General features: G+C 46.2%; 1 protein-coding gene across 1 annotated transcript in view; it reads right to left on the minus strand.

The window, feature by feature from the left end:
- Positions 1 to 20,026, minus strand: part of LOC126518568 (protein GPR107) — a 126,923-nt gene that overhangs the window by 51,626 nt on the left and 55,271 nt on the right. The window contains exons 7-10 of the mRNA XM_072285866.1: positions 16,566 to 16,673; positions 11,042 to 11,175; positions 8,816 to 8,891; positions 6,022 to 6,095 (exon numbers count right to left, since the gene is read on the minus strand). Coding sequence (XP_072141967.1) covers positions 6,022 to 6,095; positions 8,816 to 8,891; positions 11,042 to 11,175; positions 16,566 to 16,673 — 392 coding nt within the window. The remainder of the gene's footprint in view (positions 1 to 6,021; positions 6,096 to 8,815; positions 8,892 to 11,041; positions 11,176 to 16,565; positions 16,674 to 20,026) is intronic.

The following is a 20,026-nucleotide window of genomic DNA, read 5'->3' on the forward strand; positions in this document are numbered from 1 at the left end:
CTCCAGGCAGCTCTCCCAGGCTCAGGGTCAGGCCGAGAGCAGCGTTCGCTTTGGCGACAGGGAGGCAACCCTTCCCCTTTACTTAACCAGGGGGCATCGCCGACGCTGCTGGGCCGAAACTGGATTCATGCAATAAGCGTTCGTCTGCCAGAGTACCAGGGAGCCAGCCTGCATGTGGTGAAAGACGTCCCTAACCTCCTGACCGAGTTCAAGTCCCTGTTGTAGCCAGGGGTGGGCACATTCGCCGGCATGACGGCTGGCATCTATGTACCTAAGGGAGCTCGGCCACGTTTTTTCAATCCTCGCCCACTGCCATTCACCCTGAAGGATGGGGTGACCCAGGAGCTGCAACAGTTACAGCGAGAGAACATGTCATTTCCCAGGCTGGCCTAGCCGCAGCTCCTCGGAAAGTTGATGCTGTGCTCAAGGCGCCTAAGCCCCAGAACAAGAAGGAGCTTCAGAGCTACCTCGGCCTCATCAACTTCTACAGGAGTTTTCTGCCGAACCTGTCGGAGCATCTACAGCCGCTCCATCTTCTGCTTCGAGATGGTCAGCAATGGGTCTGGAAGGAGCAGGACCAGGCCTTCCAGCGCAGCAAGGAGCTAATCATCAAGGCACACTTCGATCTGGTACACTTCGATCCTGCCAAGCCTGTCGTCCTGACTGTAGATGTGTCGCCGTACGGCGTGGGAGCCGTCCTGGCACACAGGGACAAGGATGGCCAGGAACGCCCTGTGTCGTTTGCTTCTCGTCGGCTTCATGCTGCAGAGCAACGCTACAGTCAGCTGGACAAGGAAGGCTTGGCCCTCATCTTCAGTGTACAACGCTTCCACCAGTATCTGTGGGGCCGGAAGTTCGAGGCGGTCACAGACCACAAGCCGCTGTAGGGACTGCTGGGGCCTGACAAGGCAGTTCCTGTGCAGGCATCACCTTGATTGGTACACTGGGTCTTGAGGCTGGCGGCTTACAGTTACCAGCTGGTTTACTGTCCGGGAAAGGACCTGGGACCTGCTGATGCCCTGAGCTGCCTGCCCCTGCCAGAGGTGCCTGATGCCGTTCAAGAACCTGCGGAAGTGTTCATGCTGGAGCACGTATACCTGGAGGTACTCTCCAGATCTGCGGTATCGCAAGTGACCAGCCGGGACCCAGTCCTGTGTCAGGTAGTCAAGGCGGTGTCCCGTGGGGAGGACAAGGCTGCTGAGCTGAGCTTGCAGCAGGACTGCCTACTGTGGGGTTCCAGGGTGGTGATCCCACAAAGTCTCTGGTCCAGGGTCCTGCAATTGCTGCACGCGGGTCATCCTGGCATGGAAAAGACAAAGATGGTGGCCCGGTCCCATGTTTGGTGGCCTGGCCTGGAACAGGACATCGCTCACATGGTGCGGAGCTGCCAAATCTGCCAGGAGCATCAGCGTGCCTCACGCCATGTGGAAATCACCCCCTGGCCGTTCCCACAGAGACCCTGATCCCGCCTGCATGTGGGTTTTGGGGGCCCTTCAAGGGCCATTACTTCCTGGTGGTGGTGGACGCCTTTTCGAAGTGGGTGGAGGTTCTATCTGTCACCACTCCATCAGCAGGCGCGACCAATGCAGCGCTATGACAGGTCTTCGTTGCCCAGGGGTTGCCGGACGTTATCGTGTCCAACAATGGTCCTGCTTTTGCCAGCACAGAGTACCTGGCCTGGCTGACGAAGAATGGAATCCGCCGGATGATGGTTCCACCATACCACTCTGCTTCAAACGGTGCAACCGAGCGGGTGGTGCAAACCATCAAAGACAAGCTCAAGAAGAGCCAGACTGGGGATTTCTGGACGCAGATTGCCCGGATACTGTTCCAGTACCGGACCATGCCCCAAGGCACATCGACTTGGCCGGGACGGCGGCAGAGCCTTATGCTTGGAACATGGACGTTTGTTTCTTTTTATTTAACAAACAAACCAGGGGTAAGGGGGTGTAACAAGCATGTGACGCACCCTCGAGCATAATCTTCATTGGCCCGCTAGGGTCGGTGGTCTGTCAGGCTCGGTAGGCAACATTGGTCGCCGCATCAATAAACACCGGCGAGCGCAGCTGCATGGCGGTCAGTCATCGTTCATCACCACCATGCTGCGGAGCTTCTGTCTAACGGACTCTCCCTCCTTCTTGAACCCGGGCGGATCGTGACAGTCTTATGCCGCAACAATTTGCGCCGAGTGAGCATGTCAAAACTTACCACCAAGACTCCCGACCTAGGCCTAATTCGAGGAGTGCAAACATAAGCTTGCTGAAGCCGGAAGAACGACAATGTGCCACTCGAGCCTGACCAGGTTGGCACATGTCAGTGTCTCGTGTCACAATATTTCATGTTACGTAGATGTCATTGAGTCTGAAATTTTTTTAGTGACTTAGGATTGTACGTTTTCTCGTTTAGTACACTTGTATAAATGGGGCAAGGATGCGTGCCACCAGTGAACAGTAACAGTAATTATTTTAACCAGATGTTTTATGTTGCACACACATTAAAATTGGCAGAAATCGGTGTACTTGGAGGGTTTAAAGGGACACTAAAGGCAAATACTAAGTCGACGCGGATTATTAAAATACCAATACAGAAACGTCGCAGCACTTATTTGGCGTCAAGAAAAGACATGGTTTACGAGAAAATTGCATCAGAAGGGTACGCATACCTTTAGCACAATTTAAATCACCAGCCCCCGAGTGGGGAGTGGTGGCGTTGCATACACCACCACCACCATTTACTGCCATCGGTGAGTAAAATGGCACCCGACAGACGGCACTACGGTTTCCTGCGCAAAATGCAAATGCGCAGACATGGAGAAACCGAGCCAAGATAGAGCATTGGATTCGTCGCTGCAGCTGCTTTGGGTCAAATGGCGTGGACCGCTCGACAATTTAGAGACATCACATGGATGTGGCATTTTCTGCAACTTGCAGTTTGTGGGAGACTCGCAAGCCAGCAAAACCAGAGCAGCACTACATGATAATGAAATTAATGTAACGCAAAAGAGTGGGTGGCACAGAGTGGAAACAACGAAACCTTTCGACTGCCCGCATCGTTCAAACGTAACGTCGAGTTCCTTTCTTTCTAAAAATCGAACAGCACTGGAGAAGTAGCATTTTCTTTCGTCTTATAATGCAATACAATGATTCGTTTTTATGAGTGGTAGAGTACTAGTGAAAGAATTATAATGAGGAATGCCTTCGTCTTCAGGCTAGTAATTGAATGTCCCAGGGGAGTCTCTAATTGTGTCCTGCATTTACCTCATTTCACGATTACTAAAGCCCTGTTCGCAATAACGTTGGTGCTGTAGACATTCTCAAGCACCAATCTATCACTTTAGCTTGACTTAACATCTGCCTTTATTGTCTCTTTATCAACAACAGTAAAATTGACATTTATAGGCAGAGTAGCTGGTGTTCAGGTTGGTGTTGAAGAAACAACACTAAACGATACAATGTAAGGAAAGCAAACAACTGAGCACAGTAGCGGCAGTAGCGTTTTTACAAAACCAGTTTAGGCTTAAGAAGCGCGAGCTCTGCTTTCAGAGGAGGGATGGCGATGCAGGCTGCAGAATGTGGCATTCGTCTTCACTACATAACAAAGATCAGACTGCCTTTCACATATAATCTGTGACCTGTGCTTGCTCAGGAACCTTCTCACTCTTGGACTGTTAATGGCCTTAGGGTCAAATGCAGACTTTTGCAGGTCTGCCTCCTGAGCCTTTACAGTGAAGTACATACATTGAAGGCAACACAAACCAATTATTGTGTTTCATTCCCGTGGCACTGCATACTGGCATTATTTATCCGCACTCACGCAGTAAATCACAATTTTCCCCCACAGCCCACATGGCTACATAGCAGAAAGAATTCAAACATGGGCAAAGAGATGACATGCCATTCATTGACTTGAACTGTCAAAACTGTAACAGCGAGAGATTATCTTGCCACCTCGAACTGGCGCTCTCGCATGACGATCTACTGGCAGACGTAGCCACCACAGTGGCAATGCTAGGCCTAACTACTTGAACGTTCACTACCAAGCTTGTTGATGTTCAGTGCCGTGTTTTTCATCAAAACAATTCGCCGCTGTTAGCAAGGGCGCCGATTCCACCTTCATAAACTTCGCCAATGGCTTCGAAGCTCGGAAAGCACAGCGCGTTGCACAATGCCGGTTCCCGGAAGTCAGCTTCGCCTCAATACAGGAATGTTACGCGGTGAAGCTTACCAGGAGTGCAAAGGGGTAATTGTCATGGGACATGGTACGTTCTGGTAGTCTCAGATGGTAGTCTCAGATGGTCTCACATGGTAGACATGGTAGTCTCCCATCCCAGTACAAGCACTGAAACGCCCAATAAAGTGCACTGACAAGCCTTCAGCACTAATTAAGACGTGCCTATAGCGATTTGAGCCCTTGGGGGCAGTAAAAGGCATGTATTCAATTTTTTGGACTGCCCAATTTTTCGGAAGTTCTCGCGACCCCAAAGGAGTCCGAAAAATCGCACATTGACTGTACAGTGTTCTACTATTTCAGCCTAGCGGAAGAATTGTTTCCAGAGTTTTGTTGTATGCTATGCTTTATTGAAAATAATTATTTGAACTTTAATGACGGTTGAGGCTGTGGGATTCGCCCGCCGCGATGTGCGTCGTCACGAAGGGCAGATATCATGCATGCGACCTAGACTCAGCAACGCTGTCAGTTTAAGCTGCATTCCGCAAATTCAATTCAGAGCTTATAGACTTTATGTCCATATGCAAGCTTTTACTGTCCCCACCACTAACAAATACAAACTTGGTAGGCATTCGTAGCAGTTGCCGCGGCTGGTCACCCATAAACTCGAACTCCTCTTCGTGTGTACTGCCCTCTATTTAGGCCGTGAGCGTAATCTCAATTTAATTGTCTACGGGCATGAACGTATCAAGCGTGATCTCGCAACGGCATGCCACCCGACACCACCACTGGCTAGACTAGGCCTAACAGCACTGCCTCGTCGGTAGCTGGCCACCAATGTTGTGGTTTGGTGCCAAGTACGGCATTTGGAAAGCGGAGGAACCACCCCGACAACGAAAATGAGAGCACGGGTGGTATGTGCGACGTTCGAATGGCAGTAACTCGGATCGTGGCTGCCATGTTTTAGACAGCATGCAATCAGTCCAAGAATCAGTCCAAGAAATCTAACAAGGCACCGTAGGTGCACGAAATTTCAGTCATTGTTCAACATTAGTTTTATGAAGTTGGTGGCGGTGCTGCAGGAAACTCCGAACAAATGAGCAGGTTTGAAAAATTAGTTGGCAATTTACTTTCCTCTATATGGTTTCTTTTTGTCCGTGTTACTTTGTCGGCTTTGTGTGAAGACTACGAGTCTGCAGATGTTAAACCTTTCAATGTTTATATATTTAAACGGATGCAAACATTCCGTCGCATGCTTCGATTCTCGGATAAGTGCAGTTACTTGGTCTACATGCTTTGCAAATGCAGCTGCAGCCTTTGAAAAATACTGTTTTGAATATAGTGCGATACCGCTTATAGTGTGAATATTCACAACTTTGGCAACCTGCGTTATAACTTCTGTATGCTGTGCTCCATCAAAATATATTATCGCCAACCAAATTTTGTATTTACTTCGTTATATTCAATAATTCATTATATCCGTGTTCATTATATCCAGGTTAGCATTTCTTTCTAAAATATTTAGGCCCAAATTTAGAGATGTAGCCCTCACACAAGTACATATGGCAGGCATGTCATTGTTTTGCTGACAACTTTTCGACTGCTGTTGTGTTATCCACTAGTTTCGCTTCCTAGACTTACTTTGCTGGTACGTAGCAAATGAATTCTCAAATGCAATAACATTTGTTTGGTCCTTGTAGGTCCAACAACAAAAACAACTAAAAAAAGACATTCAACTGCTGTGGGCAATGTGCCCTTTAGCATTGGTTTCATCTTTTTACTCCACCCTCGCTTCCCCAGAAGTAATACAGCTACACTCTCTAGCATAACATCTTGCTGCATCATTGTACTCACAGGTGGGTGATATAGAAGAGCACAGCCCAGGCTTCGATAGGTGAGCCATCCTTCGAGATGAAGTGGTAGTTTATCTGCACCAGCAGAACAGGTACCAAGGTTCAGAAGAAAGACATCAGCAATGCTAATTCACATTATAGCGATAGGTATGTTTTGTTTCTTGATAAACTCCTGTTAAGAGATGACTTCATGATTTAAGTCATTAGTGTGCTTCACATGCATCTGGATGAGGAAAGCAGAGGTGGCCTTCCACACTAATGCTACCTCCAAAACCATTTCACACACAGTGACACATGCTTCGAGCTTCAAGTCAGGGTGGTTTTTCTTCAGTTACTGCTGCTTAAATAAAATAAAAACCGAAAGGAGGACATCAGCATCCACATAGTCGAAATCCACAATAACGAAATCCCGAGGCAACAAAATTTTCTGGAACGGAATCTGCATAGGACCTACTCACGTAACACTAACAGTGTAAGCAAACTGTTCAAATGCATTAGTTGTGCCCTTAAATTGCGTAAACTGCAGCCACAGTGCCCTTGTGCAGCCACACACACTTTTGTTTACAAAAACACAGAGGTGGAGCAGTTGCACCTGGCAACAGGCAAAAGCAATGATGATGATTGTGGTTTATCCTTTGCAACGGGTGAGTACTGCGCAGTGTCCTGACCAGATAAATTAGAAAAAAAGAAGATAACACAAAATAAAGTAGAGGCGATATCGCAGTGGGCACATTTATATCCTGTGTGGGCTAACACAGAGCAGAATGCCTGTGTGGCAGGCTGATCCATAATCGCTGACGAGCCAAATCTACATCCCCATGTGAAGACTCTGATGATACTTTGTGCTTTGTGTACCGCGCACATGATCACGTGCACAGAGTGTGGTCAGTGTGTGCAGTTGGTGCTAGATTGCATCAGCTGTGTGTGTGCAGATCAGACTGTCTGCTTTGCCAGCCTGCCAAGGTGCCGCCTCCAACCAAAAGTGGAAATTTTTCACGCTATAAGATAAGACTGCAATTATTGCCCAGAGTAGGAAAAAGATGATAGGAAGAAAGGCCAGGAAGAAAACGAATATTGCCGACGAATTTGGATTTGCATGCAGCTCGCTGTCTATAATTTTGAAAAACAAGGCTTCCATTCTCAGTGCACTCGGAAATGGTGCGGAGAAATGTGTCTAGCCATGATTGCAAATTGTTTTAAGCACACCAGTTTCATTGCCACACAGCAAGCCTCATGCACTGATCCACCAGCACCAGAGGACGATTTGGCCAAAGGTACACTCAGGGACAATGCTGTCAGTGCAGTGTCGCCATCCCTGACCAAAGCATGGGGCGAACCTTGTGCCGTGGAAAATAAAGTTCCAGACAGCCTCAGCATGGCTCTGCATGAGGAGATGACCGACACCGAGGATCACAAAGGACCAAAACATCAAGATGAACCCGCGAGATGTGTTAGGTGCCTTCGACCCAATTTGTCCATTTTTCGGCAAGCATGACGACAATGTGGCAAAGGACCACTTTTTGCAGTGCGAAGGCAGAGCTGTCAAACTGCTGCAAGGCAAGGCTTGACAAAGTAAGTTTACAGACTTAAAAATTCTTGCGAAAGTGAATTTTCTTGCTTTCCTGGTGATTTCGTTATTGCGAGTTTCGACTGTATTTGCCACAAAGCCACGCGAACAAGAGGTCTCATTCGAGAGGTGTTGTCTAGGATATACAGTAGAACCTCATTCATATGGGATAAAAAACAATGTGTAAAAAAAGTACTAACTGGGAAAAGGTATGATCTGAAGCAACTAAAAAAATTTGATAGGCTCAACTGCAGTTGACACCTACGTAATGCGAATCGTTGCGGCACGAGATGCTGATGCACGTTGAACTGGTGAGGCTCCGGCAGCCCAAGACACGTTTTGTTGGTTTTCTATTGTGCAGTGCTTTAGGACGGCAACGAGACACAGAAAAGAAATCGAGCTGGTGGGCGATGCCGGATGGCACTGGAGTGAAACATGACGCTCACATCGCGCTGCCTGCAGTAGAAAACTGCAGCACATTTGTGTTATCGCCTACTAAAAGTGTGCAGTTCGCTTCCAACAGCACTACGCCCCACATGCAGCGTGAAACGACCCGGGAGGAGGTTTGCTGGAACTGAAATAAGAAACTGAGTGCGCGCTGGTGCTTTTATACGAGTCGGGCGGCTACCGCTGTCAATTCTACGTGCCTCGTGCCTTGTTTACATGAGATCCAGAGGCCGAAAAACACATCGTACGATCACAGTCTGCAGCAGGGAATGGCGCTGCATTTAGCTTATCGCCTATTAAATGAAATGCAGCACCTTTTACTTCATATATTTATTTTCTGTGGTTTGCCAGTATGTGGAGAATTTACAAAGCTTTAGAAGAATCATGCTAGAACCCACGAACTTCTTGTTTCACTGTGACCTTCTGTTACGACATTTGGAAGTCAACACACGCATGGTACAGAATTTGGGGTACAGCAGGAACTGATATGAAGAGGAATACCCAATTGACTTTCATGACTGTCAACAGCACTTGTTTTAACGCAGAAAAGTTACTTGTAAAGTAGCAGTAAACAACGTCCGAGGTAACAGAGGGTCACAGTAATCACTGCTTGTGCACCTACTAGGTGCTCCCTTTCACAGCGGTACACCCTGTGGTAAAGAACCAGAGGCTGCACTACAAGCTGTAACAAATGGGTTATACCGAACATGACGGCAGCTATGCAGTTGTCATGTGTCGCGCATGCGGTGCCCTACATTTAGTGACTATGGAGGCAACTCACCCCATGCAGTAGCAGGGAGCATGACTTGACGAAGACAAGGAGACCCATTAGAAAGTGGATCTTGTAGGCTTCTTGCCTGCGAGTGCAAGGAGAGATGCACGAGGAAAGGTAAACAACTTTAAAATTAAATTATGGGGTTTCATGTGCCAAAACCACCATCTGATTATGAGGCACGTCGTAGTGAAGTACTCTGGAGAGATTTTTACTACCTGGGGTTCTTTAACGTGCACCTAAATCTAAGTAGATGGGTGTTTTTTTCATTTCGCCCCCATCGAAACGCGGCCGCCGTGGCCAGGATTCGATCCCGCGACCTCGTGCTTAGAAGCCCAACACTATAGCCGCTAAGCAACCACGGTGGGTAGCAAACAACTTTGCTTTTCTCAATTATGACATTACTGATGCCAAGGAATGGCTCTACACAAGTCATTTCCTGTTTTGTCGCTTGAGTGTGCTGGTGTGTGTGAACTTAGTAGAGTTTTATGCCTGATCGCTTGACAATTGTCGAGAAAAAAATTCACCGACGTTTATGATACTCCCTAATGCGAAATTTGAGCACAGCTGTATGTGTGTTTTCATTTCGTGATATACTGGCTGGCACAAACAATCTGTCTCGTGTGGCATGTTGCAAACAGAGTGAAATGTGGCGAGACTGCCTCGTTAATCGGGAGATTGCGAGAAGAAACGCGTGGGTGCTGTGTGGGCGCAATTCATAGCAGCTGCTGCAGAAAACCTTTGCACATGCAGCACTTTGTTTCCATACAGACGGCATGCACTACTCTGGCGCCATCTCGTAGCCATCACCGCTGCAAAGACCTTCTTGTGTGCGGCACTATGCTTTCCTTCTCATGCTTTTGCCATACCCTTCTCCTTCGCTTTCCTCCTCATGCTCTCTTCGCTCTCGCCGCTTTTGTCATCCCCAGCTACATGTTCACTCTCATCTTTCTCTGTGCTCATTCGCTTGGTAAAGAGGAAGGACGCTGACGCTTGCTGCAGGAACGGGCTCTAAAAGAAAAGTCTGGCTGGCCTCTCTTTACAATTACGCTGTGGGAGTGCAGTGAAGCTAAGAGCAGCCCGTCTTGTTATTCTTGTTATGTTCTGTTATTCTTTAATCTATTGTTATTCTTGTTATGTCTTGTTATGCCTTCAGTTATTGCACCATGTTGTGTGAATGTATGCCTGCCATCACATGACATTCTCGCTCCCAGGCACCTCTGTCATGTGAATCAGCCCATGGATTTATTGTCCTACTTATGCCATCTGCCATGACAATGACTGTGCGAAGTTACACGAAACTGTGCAGAATGTTGAGGCTGCACCATTATCGCAGTCTAGGTCAATGTACGTCGGCTTTTCGAACGCATACAAGATAGCGACCCTGGTAAGCTTCGAAAATATTCGTGTCATGTAAAATATTCAGACACTACTGGATAAAATGGCACTTGAACTGAATGTGAATATTTTTTAAACTTAAGTTCGAGCTATATTAAAAATTTCAAACATTTGCACACCACTACCGAATGTCAATTTACAAATGAGAAATATGGCAAGCAAAAGAAGTAGTGACTGCCGGCTTTAAAAGGAAAATAATACAAGTATTTTTTTTTTGTCCTCAAAACGAGTATGCCCTCAGAAAAATTTAAAACCTAACACACCAAAACTTGAATTGGTTCCTGGTCCATATAATTTCCTGGTTTATATGCCCACAAGTAGAAAACGCAAAAATTTCTCAGATTTTCTCGGATAATACTTCTTTCATTAACTTTTTCTCCTTCTCCACTGCAGCGATGTTAGCATTAACACATACCAGCATTGCAGAAAATGGAGTGGTAATATATGTTAACTGTAACACCAATGCATTTCGCCACATATTTTGATGTATTTATTGAAACAGGTGCTATACACAAGATTTCTGCTAAATGAGTGCATGTCATTACTGCTTGCTTTCAATACTGCAATAGGAACCCGCAATCTAAAGTGATTAATATTAAAATTAATTAGTGATTTTTGGTTAGCTAGCATCACTCAGCAATTAGTCTGTCAAGTAGTGTCCACCCCTTCAAGTACATAATCCAGCTGATGTGACAATTGAGTTACATACCACAGGAGATCTGCACAGGGTTAATTATTTTAATGGAAATAGACTTATTAAAGTCTGTTTTCATGAAAACCAACAACCTGGTATATAATAAAAGCCCTCATGCCATAATGACTCTAAACAACACTTGCTTCCTCTGGCGGAGCAGGTAGATCCAGTAGCAGCCAACAGCAAAGAACACAACAGCCATGAGAAAGTAGACCTGTGGCAATGGGATCTCCCCAGCTGACAGGAAGCTGCCATCATTCCGCTCCGAGATGGACACCTGTTGGAAGGAAGTCAGAGGTATGGAAAAAGGTTAAAGGAACACTATAAAAGAGAAGCACCCTTCGAAGTCCCTTGAACACTTGAAATCATGAGGCATTGCGCATAACTGACTGTTATTCCACCTTCTCCTGCTGCATTAGCTCTACACATATCTTGCAATGACCTTCTCATTGAGATTATAAATCATTATTATTTGGTCAACAGTTACGTATAAAAGCAATTAAGAAATGTATACCAGAAAAATTTGGTATTGGTACTAGGGGGGGGGGGCATTCACTGATACAGAGTATCACTGAATGATACTCTGTATCATTCAGTAATAGATAAGCTGCAACCAAACCTTCACTGGAGTGCATCGCTCTCACCTATGTAGCCCTAGTTTAGGCGAAGCACAACTCACATAAGCCGAGAGACAGCACTGTTCGACCATGCTCATGCACCACGCTCGATTTGTTTGCAGCAGATGACACGCTGCAGGCACCGCTTGTTGTGCGAGCGGAGAGGAAGCGTAATCTAGCAGCGCTTGTCCACCGGCCATGACTCATTATTTTGTTTGCCAATTGATGACGCCAAAAGCGAATGCGCTTTCTTCAGCTGTCGGTTGATGGCACTGTAGGCAGCCGCTGCAGAGCACAGGCCACGTGCTCGCACGTTCCCTTTCATAAAAGACGACAGTGTACAGTACAGTCTACTGTTCAAGGGAACATCTACCAGTAGTAAAGTCAATGTAACTCTAACATTTATTCTACTTTATTGGAAAGAAATGGCCGATATAATCAATGGCAGATACACTTATATGTAAGAGAAAGTCATCTATGGGGCCTTATGCCATTTCCCAGCAATAATCGATGGCAGAAGACTAGCTGCATGTTCCCTACATACACATACATACGTACACATACAGTGGACCACACTGTATGTGTACATCTACGTGGACTATACCCCACAAAAAAAATTAAATAATAAGTTCTATGGTTGTAATTACCAAAGCCATGCATGATCTGATTAGGAGGCATGCCGTTGTGGGGGGAACATCAGATAAATTTTGACCATCTAGGGTTCTTTAAACTTGCACCCAATGCACGGTACATGGGCATTATTGCAGTTCGCCCACCACCGAAATGCGGCCGCTGTAGCCGGGAATCAAACCCGTGACCTCATGCTTAACAGTGCAATGAGACAGCCGCCAAGTCACCACGATAAGTACCATATCACACAGCTCAGTCAGAGTTGGAACATTCAATCAATGGAATGAGTGCTATGCGGATCATAAACTGATGGCATTTATGTCTGACATGTGCAAGAACTTGGAGAAGGTTTTGCCATTGTATTAATGCATATCGACTCCCTGCACTTTATGTCCATCTTCTTCTGATGCAGGGGGCCTGTGTCATGAAGTAATTATACAGTGGTGTTACCGTGAAAAAGTGTGCAGTGCTAAGCATGCAAATCTCAAAGGGCCACTAAGCTATCATATTGCAATACAGACCAGTGTGAGTAGCCTTTTTTTCTTTTTCTGGTCATAGTTGCCAGGTCGAAGCCTAAAACAGTTCACTTCAATATAATGTCACTTAACCGATGATGATTCTGGCTGGGAATTTTGTTGCTTTCATTCTTCAACCAGTGTTGCAAAATTCTTTTTGAGTATCTCACTAAGCTGAGACAAAGAAGTAGCAAAATTTTCCTGTAGAACGACTAGAACTGTCAAGTGAACCTTACATAATGTAGGCAGTTTGGAACACTATACAGTAGATCTCATTCCAAAATATGCAAGAAAAGACTTAATGATCAGGAAAACAGAAGATTCGAAGTCACTAGAAAATTTGGAAGACTGGACTGTAGTCAACATTAAATAATGTGAGGCATTGCACAAACCATTACAGCACAAGATGCCACCATGCACCAAGCTGGTGGGGATTGTGCAGCTTTGGCAAACTCATGTTAGCACTTCTCGAATTCGGTCCGGGTCGGCAGCTTCTTCTGATGGGGCACTTTGGCAGGAAGTTTTGACAGGCTCATCGGCACAAAATCGCCGAGGCTCGAGACAACGACACATGCTGAGCTAGTGGGCCTCGTGCAGCCAAAGGATGCACATTGTCGTTTTTACAATGAGTAGTGTTTAAGGGGGGGGCGCGGCCTTTAAAAACCGAAAAATTTAGAAAAAGTCGATTTTTGGAAAACCACATATTCAGCCAGTATGTCTTATGAACTACCATTTCTGTAAATATCAATGTCTAATTCATTGCGAAACTATTTCAAATAAAGTTTATAATGAGCCATGGCAGCCCTCGAGCGGCGAGCGAGCGCTCAAAATACCCCTACTTGGAACGAACGCCATTTCTTCACCACTCCCCCGAGTGCCGCCATTTTGGTGTTGTTTTGTTCGTGCATTCTTATGCTTCTTTTTCCCCGCCCCCCCGTGGCAGCAGCGGCAGCGCGGGAGAGGCGTAAATCGCTCATGATTGGAGGCCTCGCGAGAGCTTTCAAGTTTCCAGCGGCTGAGACGCAAAGCTGAGATTCGGCGAAGCGTGTGCTCTTTAAGGACGCGGGGGAGCCCGCGACTCCCATTGGCTGCTGCGTGCGATGACGTAGTGGTCTCCTGCAAATGCAGAAGTGTTGCAAATGATTACTGAACCCTCTTTCTCTCCCTATTTTTGTGCATCATACGAGGTTCGTAGTTTTTCTGGTGTCCTTGGTGAACAAAGCAAGGCACTTTGTTTAAATTTGGGGAAAATTAAGGGCACCGTATGGGTAATGTGTAGGCAACTTTCCAAATGGATGTGGCAAATGCACCTTTTTGCAAGATATTACGTATGCAAGTGGTCCGTAGCATTATAAGTAAGTTTTACGAGTGGCGTAAAACTTAGGACTGTTTTCGTGGCATATATAATTAGAGTTACAACCAACGTCGAATTATGCAAACATAGTGGGAACAGTATGCTGAATTTGTGTGTGATATTAAATGCGTGTCGTTTAACTACAGCTTTTGCACCAAAAAAACAAAAGAAGTAGCAAGTGTTTGAAAGTGTCACTATGCTGTTACCAACTATGTTTACAATGTGACCAGAGATCTTCACGTTTCAGAAACTTTATGCTTAGAAAGAATGAGCAGCATCTTAAGTGCAATCTGTCACAAAGTTTTAACCTTTCTGGTTTATTCAGAAGCGTTACGAATAATTATTGAACCCTCATTCTTTTGAACCTTTTTTACATGTGATATACATATTAGGTTCGCCGTGTCCTCAGTGAACTAAACGAGGCAGCTTCTTTGTTTGGATACAATAAGGATCAGGTAATGGGTGATGCGTAAACAAAGTTCTAAGTGTGTAGGTAATTGGGGCTTTGACAACACATTACGCATGCAAGCGTTAAGAGTGTCTAACGAGTGGGGCAGAATTTAGCCCACTACCCTGCAGAACTGTATATACAAATGCCACCAAGATCAAATTTTCCGAATGTGTGGAACACTATGGAAAATCTCTGTGCAAAGTTAAATGCAGCTGGATCAAACGCAACCCTTGTAAAAAAAAATCACCGCCCAAGCACTCCGCACAGATAGTTAACCAGCGAAGCTGAAATGTGCGGCCCCGGTGTTTTATCACTGGGTTAATCCTGACAGTTCATAAAACGACGGCTTGGTAGGCTGCCGGATTCTCTGTATGCAGTTGCTGCTTACGCTCGGCTGCAAGAGCCTGTTCTTGTGCCTGAGCTGCAGCATTGGCACAGCGTAGAAGAGCTCGTTCCCGGTCCGGTTCTGCTCGCGGCACTGCTGATCGAAAGCTTCCTGCTACTCAGGAGTACATATGGCGCGTGGCCTAACCATTTCGGAGCCGGAGAGAAACTGCTGCATGCGCGCGAGGCTGCAACGGGGAGCGCCGACGTCACTACTGGTGCAGCCAATCGTGGGCCTCTCTTTCTCTTTTTGTCTTTCTGCGCATGTGCATGGGGTTTCGTTGGAGGAGTTTTCGTTGTACAGGCGGCAGACGGATGGGCGGACCGACGCATGAATCGCCTAGCCAATACAGCTTCGCTGTAAAAGGACATTGTTAATCAAGTGTTAAGACATGTGATACGGCCTCTATCAGCTATGCTTCCTAATGCCTCAACATAGCTACGAGTAACAACAGGTTTATATTTCGTGGCAAGAGGATGGGACATCACAGTAAGTGCAATGGATGACAATATTATTGTGTTCCTGGGCCAGTTAGAAGCGTTACAAATAATTACTGAGCCCTCGTGTTTTTTTCACCCCCCCCCCCCCTATTTTCAAGTGTCATAAGACATTCATAGTTGGTCTCTCCGATGTCCTCAGAAAACTATTCAAGGCACCATCAAACATTTGGCAAAAATAAGGCACCCATTAGAGTTAACGTAATGTAAAATTCAAATTCAATTAATTGAGTGTGTGTGTGTGGAGAGAGAAGGAAAGCCAAATGGCTTGTGGTTTGCACACCCACTCGAGAAACAGTTGGTATGCCACTGAGCGAAGTGGAGAAATTTTTGTGGTGGAATGCTACAAAGCTGTCTGTGTTTCGGGGCTGTGGAAAAACGTGCCTGACCATGAAAGAGAAATTCATCCTGGGGGGGTATTCTGTAAGAGTCCACCTAGTGGACTGTCCATTTCGGCCGCTGCTGATTGGATGCAGCTGTACGAGCGAAGTGTATACGAGCGACCCTAGCCAATCAGGAACGGCCGAAATGAACACTAGGTGGACTCTTACAGAATACCTCCCCTGGGCTGGGGATTACACCTAGGACCGTTGCACCTCACCATTTCAGAATTCTTTTATTTTAAGCTTTCAGTGTTTGGAGTTGTTGATTAATTCGGCTCCACCACACTAGTGGCATCAGCTAGCCTCCTAGTTAGCTCAGATGGCACAGCGACTACCCCCCCCCCCCCCCCCCCAACGGGCAGCAGTCCAAGGTTTTACCAAGACTGGGACAAACTTTTTCTTACACTGCGAAGTTTACTATTCAGGAACACCAAAGTTAGCAGCACATTCCACCAGTATGCTGGGTGGCAACTTCTTAAACTGAACTGTAGGATTTAATCTAACGAAAGTGCACAGTGGGTCATGAAGGTGACCGTGGCTTCTGGATTAGTTTTTAGCTCTTGAGCTTCTTTAATGTGCACCTAAATCAAGTACACGAAGATCTTCTCATTTTTCATCAGAACTCATCAGTTTCAAAATTTTCCAGCTAAACTAAATGTACTGAATTTCTGCCAAATATCTCCCAATAATTTGCTTTGTGCTTTTTTGTTTAACACTCTGCAGTAATGAGGGAAGAATTAAGACTTACTTTCTGCACAAATGGTTCAAAGTCGCCAATTGCATTTCAGAAGTGATTATGCACCGTGCAGAGAGCAGACGATGGAAGGAGACTCACCGAGAGATTTGCCGAATTGTTGAGGAATCCCAGCGAGCCAACCAGGCAGTTGTGGAAGTACAGGCTGTAGAGACCCTCGTGTGCTTCCTTGTCAATGCTCACCCCAAACTGAAACAGCAGCACAGTTTTGCCTTCAGAGGGTTTTCAGTCTTATTTAAAGAAAAAAAAAAGAAGAAAACTCCTGACAAAATGGAAGTGACTGTTACAGAACGAGTGGTGTGAATAAAAGTGCACCTAGGCGAGTGGCAAGCTTCCCACATTGGTTAGCTGCTCAACTCCCGGCCACAACTGAGCGTGGGGTGTAGCTGACTGGCCATTGCAGCTGTGCCTGACGGTGTCTTCGACTACGATCTGGACATCGCTTGCTGTTTGAATCCCCACTCAATGCTCGTTGCTGCATTTGGAGTTTCAGTTTCAATGACACAGCCTGTATAGTCCCACTTACCATGTTAATACAGTAAAACCTTGCTAAGTTGACCCTCATTATTTCAGAAAATTTGATAATTTGGACTCATCCTCTGGCCCTGGCAGGCACATGCAATATTTATTGTAATCTAACTTTCATTAATTACAACATATTTGGCTGCAAACTGGTAAATTCAGACAACTCTCGCAACTCGGCCAGCACAGAGCACTGCAAATGTGCGATGCAAAAAAGCAAAAGCGGCGCAGTCTGCATTGCCATAATCATCAACGGAAATCATGTGAACTATAGAAACACTAGAACGTATTGGGCTTATTTGTGCCTTCATAGCCTTTATTCTTGCATTTAGCACTGTGCAAAGCCCCGAATTGGCCACGTGCCTTCATAACTACATAGTCGCCATCCGTGATTGCGCCGATAGCGACCACAGTTTAGTACACAGAGGTTGCAGCACACAGTAGTTTCATTTTTAACTCAGTACGCACGTCAGCTGCGTGTCTTTCGAACTGCATAGTCGTCATCCATGATTACGCCAACAGTGACTGTGGTTTCATCCGCAGCGCCTGTGGGACACAGTATCATTTTCACTCAGTGCAGCGGCTGCACATGCAATGTTACAAACATGGTGCAAGCTGTCGAGTATAAGAGCGCTGGCTATATCGTGATGGATGGATGATCTACTGGCGACCGGCTCACAGGCGAACAAATATTCAGGATGTGTGCATGAGTGTGAAAAGCGTGTCTTGCATGAAGATGCGGGCCACGGCCACGCTGTGAAATTTCTGCAAAACTGAAACAGAATTTGCTAATTCATTCAACAAATAAAAATGTGTTGACACAGTAAGCACTTCTTTGTTGTTTTCTTGATAACCCTTGATAATTTGACATCTGGTTAATTCAGACATTTTTTTGGCTCCCGTGCAATACAAATTACTGAAGTTTAACTGTAGAAAACATTGTACAATACAGTCGAACCCACTTATAACACTATTCAAGTGCCACGCGCAAATTCCAGTGTTATAACCGGGTTGTGTGAAAAAAAAAAAAAAAAAAGATGGGGGATGGCGTAGCTGTTGTGAGAAAACTATAATGGTGGGGGGATCAGTTCTTCCCCACCACCACCTTCTTCCATCTGGCTTCTGATTGTGTTGTGTTATTAAACTGTTTAAACTCTGCGTCCTGCCCCCTCTGATCGCATGTTGTTAACAAGCCACACCTGTCGGCGTTCAAGAATAGCACTGCTATAACAACTGCAAAGATGGGACACGGGCAGCAAGTGAAATACGAGCTCTGCTGAGGCATCGCTTCGGTGGCCCCAAAAGGCGCCTTTTAAAATGCAGGAAGGTTGCCATGGCAGCATCTCAGCTTGAAAAATCCAGAAGAAGCACTGGAGCAAGATCGCCACAAGCATCTCGCCGTGTACTTCCCACTTGCTTTCCCGAGAAAACCCTCCCGAGAAAACCCTATGTCCGTCAGCCTTGCATGCTTTACGCGAAGCTTGCCGACATTGTTCTCCAAGGTATCCAGGTGCTCCACGTGGTGAAGCTGAAGGGCCCTCGCAAAAACAAGCTCATGAGGCACTGAATCATCTACAGGACCTCCCGCGGGGTCAATGTTGAGGCAGCCTGCCCTACCGCATCAGCATTGCCATCGTGGCCAATACTGTCGTTATCCGATGCAAGCGCGTTCGCGACGCTCGCCTCATTGGTTAGAGGCACTTCATTACCAAACCTATAGCAGTGTGCGTTCTTTTCACTGGCAATGTTGTGCATTGCTGATGGTCAGCGGGCGGATCAGCCATCTTCCACTTCGGCAGCAAGGCAAATGAGGCTGAGAAACAATGTGGCCAGGAACGACTTCGACACAACAAACAAAGACAAGCATGAGCGATTTATTCCGTTAGCCAAATTGCGCAGAATGAGGGCCAGAAAATAAAGAACCAACTGTGTGGGCCAAGTGAGCAATCTGGGAGCAGTGTCAGCAGCGATGTCAGTGCAGTTGGCACGGTCCATTCGTGTTTCGGAGGGTGGCACAATGTAGAGCTATGGGCACAGCCCATTCGTGCTCGGGAGGGTGGAAGGGCGATGGGAGAGATGTGCGTGGCGGCAGTTAGGGTGGCGGGCGATTGTGCAGCGGCTCGCATTTCACCTTTTCTTTTTTTTCTTTTCAAGAATTTTGCATTTCATAACCCTTTGGCACAGACACTCAGCAGCCAGATTTCATCGTTATAACTGATAATGCGGCAGAGGGACATTGTAGTAAGTGGGTTATTTCCCCATAGAAAACATACAAATGTTGATAGTGCAGCAGCTTTTAATTGTTATAACCGTCATATTGTTCAAACCGGTATCTTTATAAGTGGGTTCGACTGTACAACTCGGACACCTTATCACGTAACCACTTACAGCGCAGGACCGGATATAATGTGGTCTCTTCCGACTGCCATTTATTTTCCCATAGAACTCAATGTTTGAATATACCTCTTATAGTGGAGCCACGAGAGACGAAATACCAGTTATAATGCCATTGTCAGAAAATCACGCTGAGAAGCGAGGCAGCAAGCGCGCTTTTTAATAAAGTGCTCTGGCCGAGGGGAGAGTGACATGGGTGATGAGGAGGAGGAGGAGGAAAAAGCCCGGTGGCAGGCAGTGCGCTGACTCAGCAGGAACAAAGCAGGTGACGGAGAAGCCTCTCGCCCCGGCCACTTGTGAACGACACGCAGTCCACACTGAACGCGTGCACAAAGTAAGTACAGTTGTCGACTGATATTTTGATTATGGGTGGGGTCCCAAAAATGTCTGAGTTATCGGGCAGGTTGGAAAAAGGAATTTAAGACAATAAAATATAATGAGGCATGATCTCGTACCACCAGATCAACGTGCACAGTAAAACCATGTTAACTCAAAGTTGCAAAAAGCAAGAAAAATTTTGAGATAAGCAGAGTTTTGATATAAGCACATTCACGAAAATATAAGCCCTTGGCTGTGCATAGACTAACAGAGCCTTTCGAAATAGGTGTCAGTAGCTGCTAAGTTTT

Source organism: Dermacentor andersoni, chromosome 1 (genome assembly GCF_023375885.2).
Source record: "Dermacentor andersoni chromosome 1, qqDerAnde1_hic_scaffold, whole genome shotgun sequence".
Classification (NCBI taxonomy): domain Eukaryota; kingdom Metazoa; phylum Arthropoda; class Arachnida; order Ixodida; family Ixodidae; genus Dermacentor; species Dermacentor andersoni.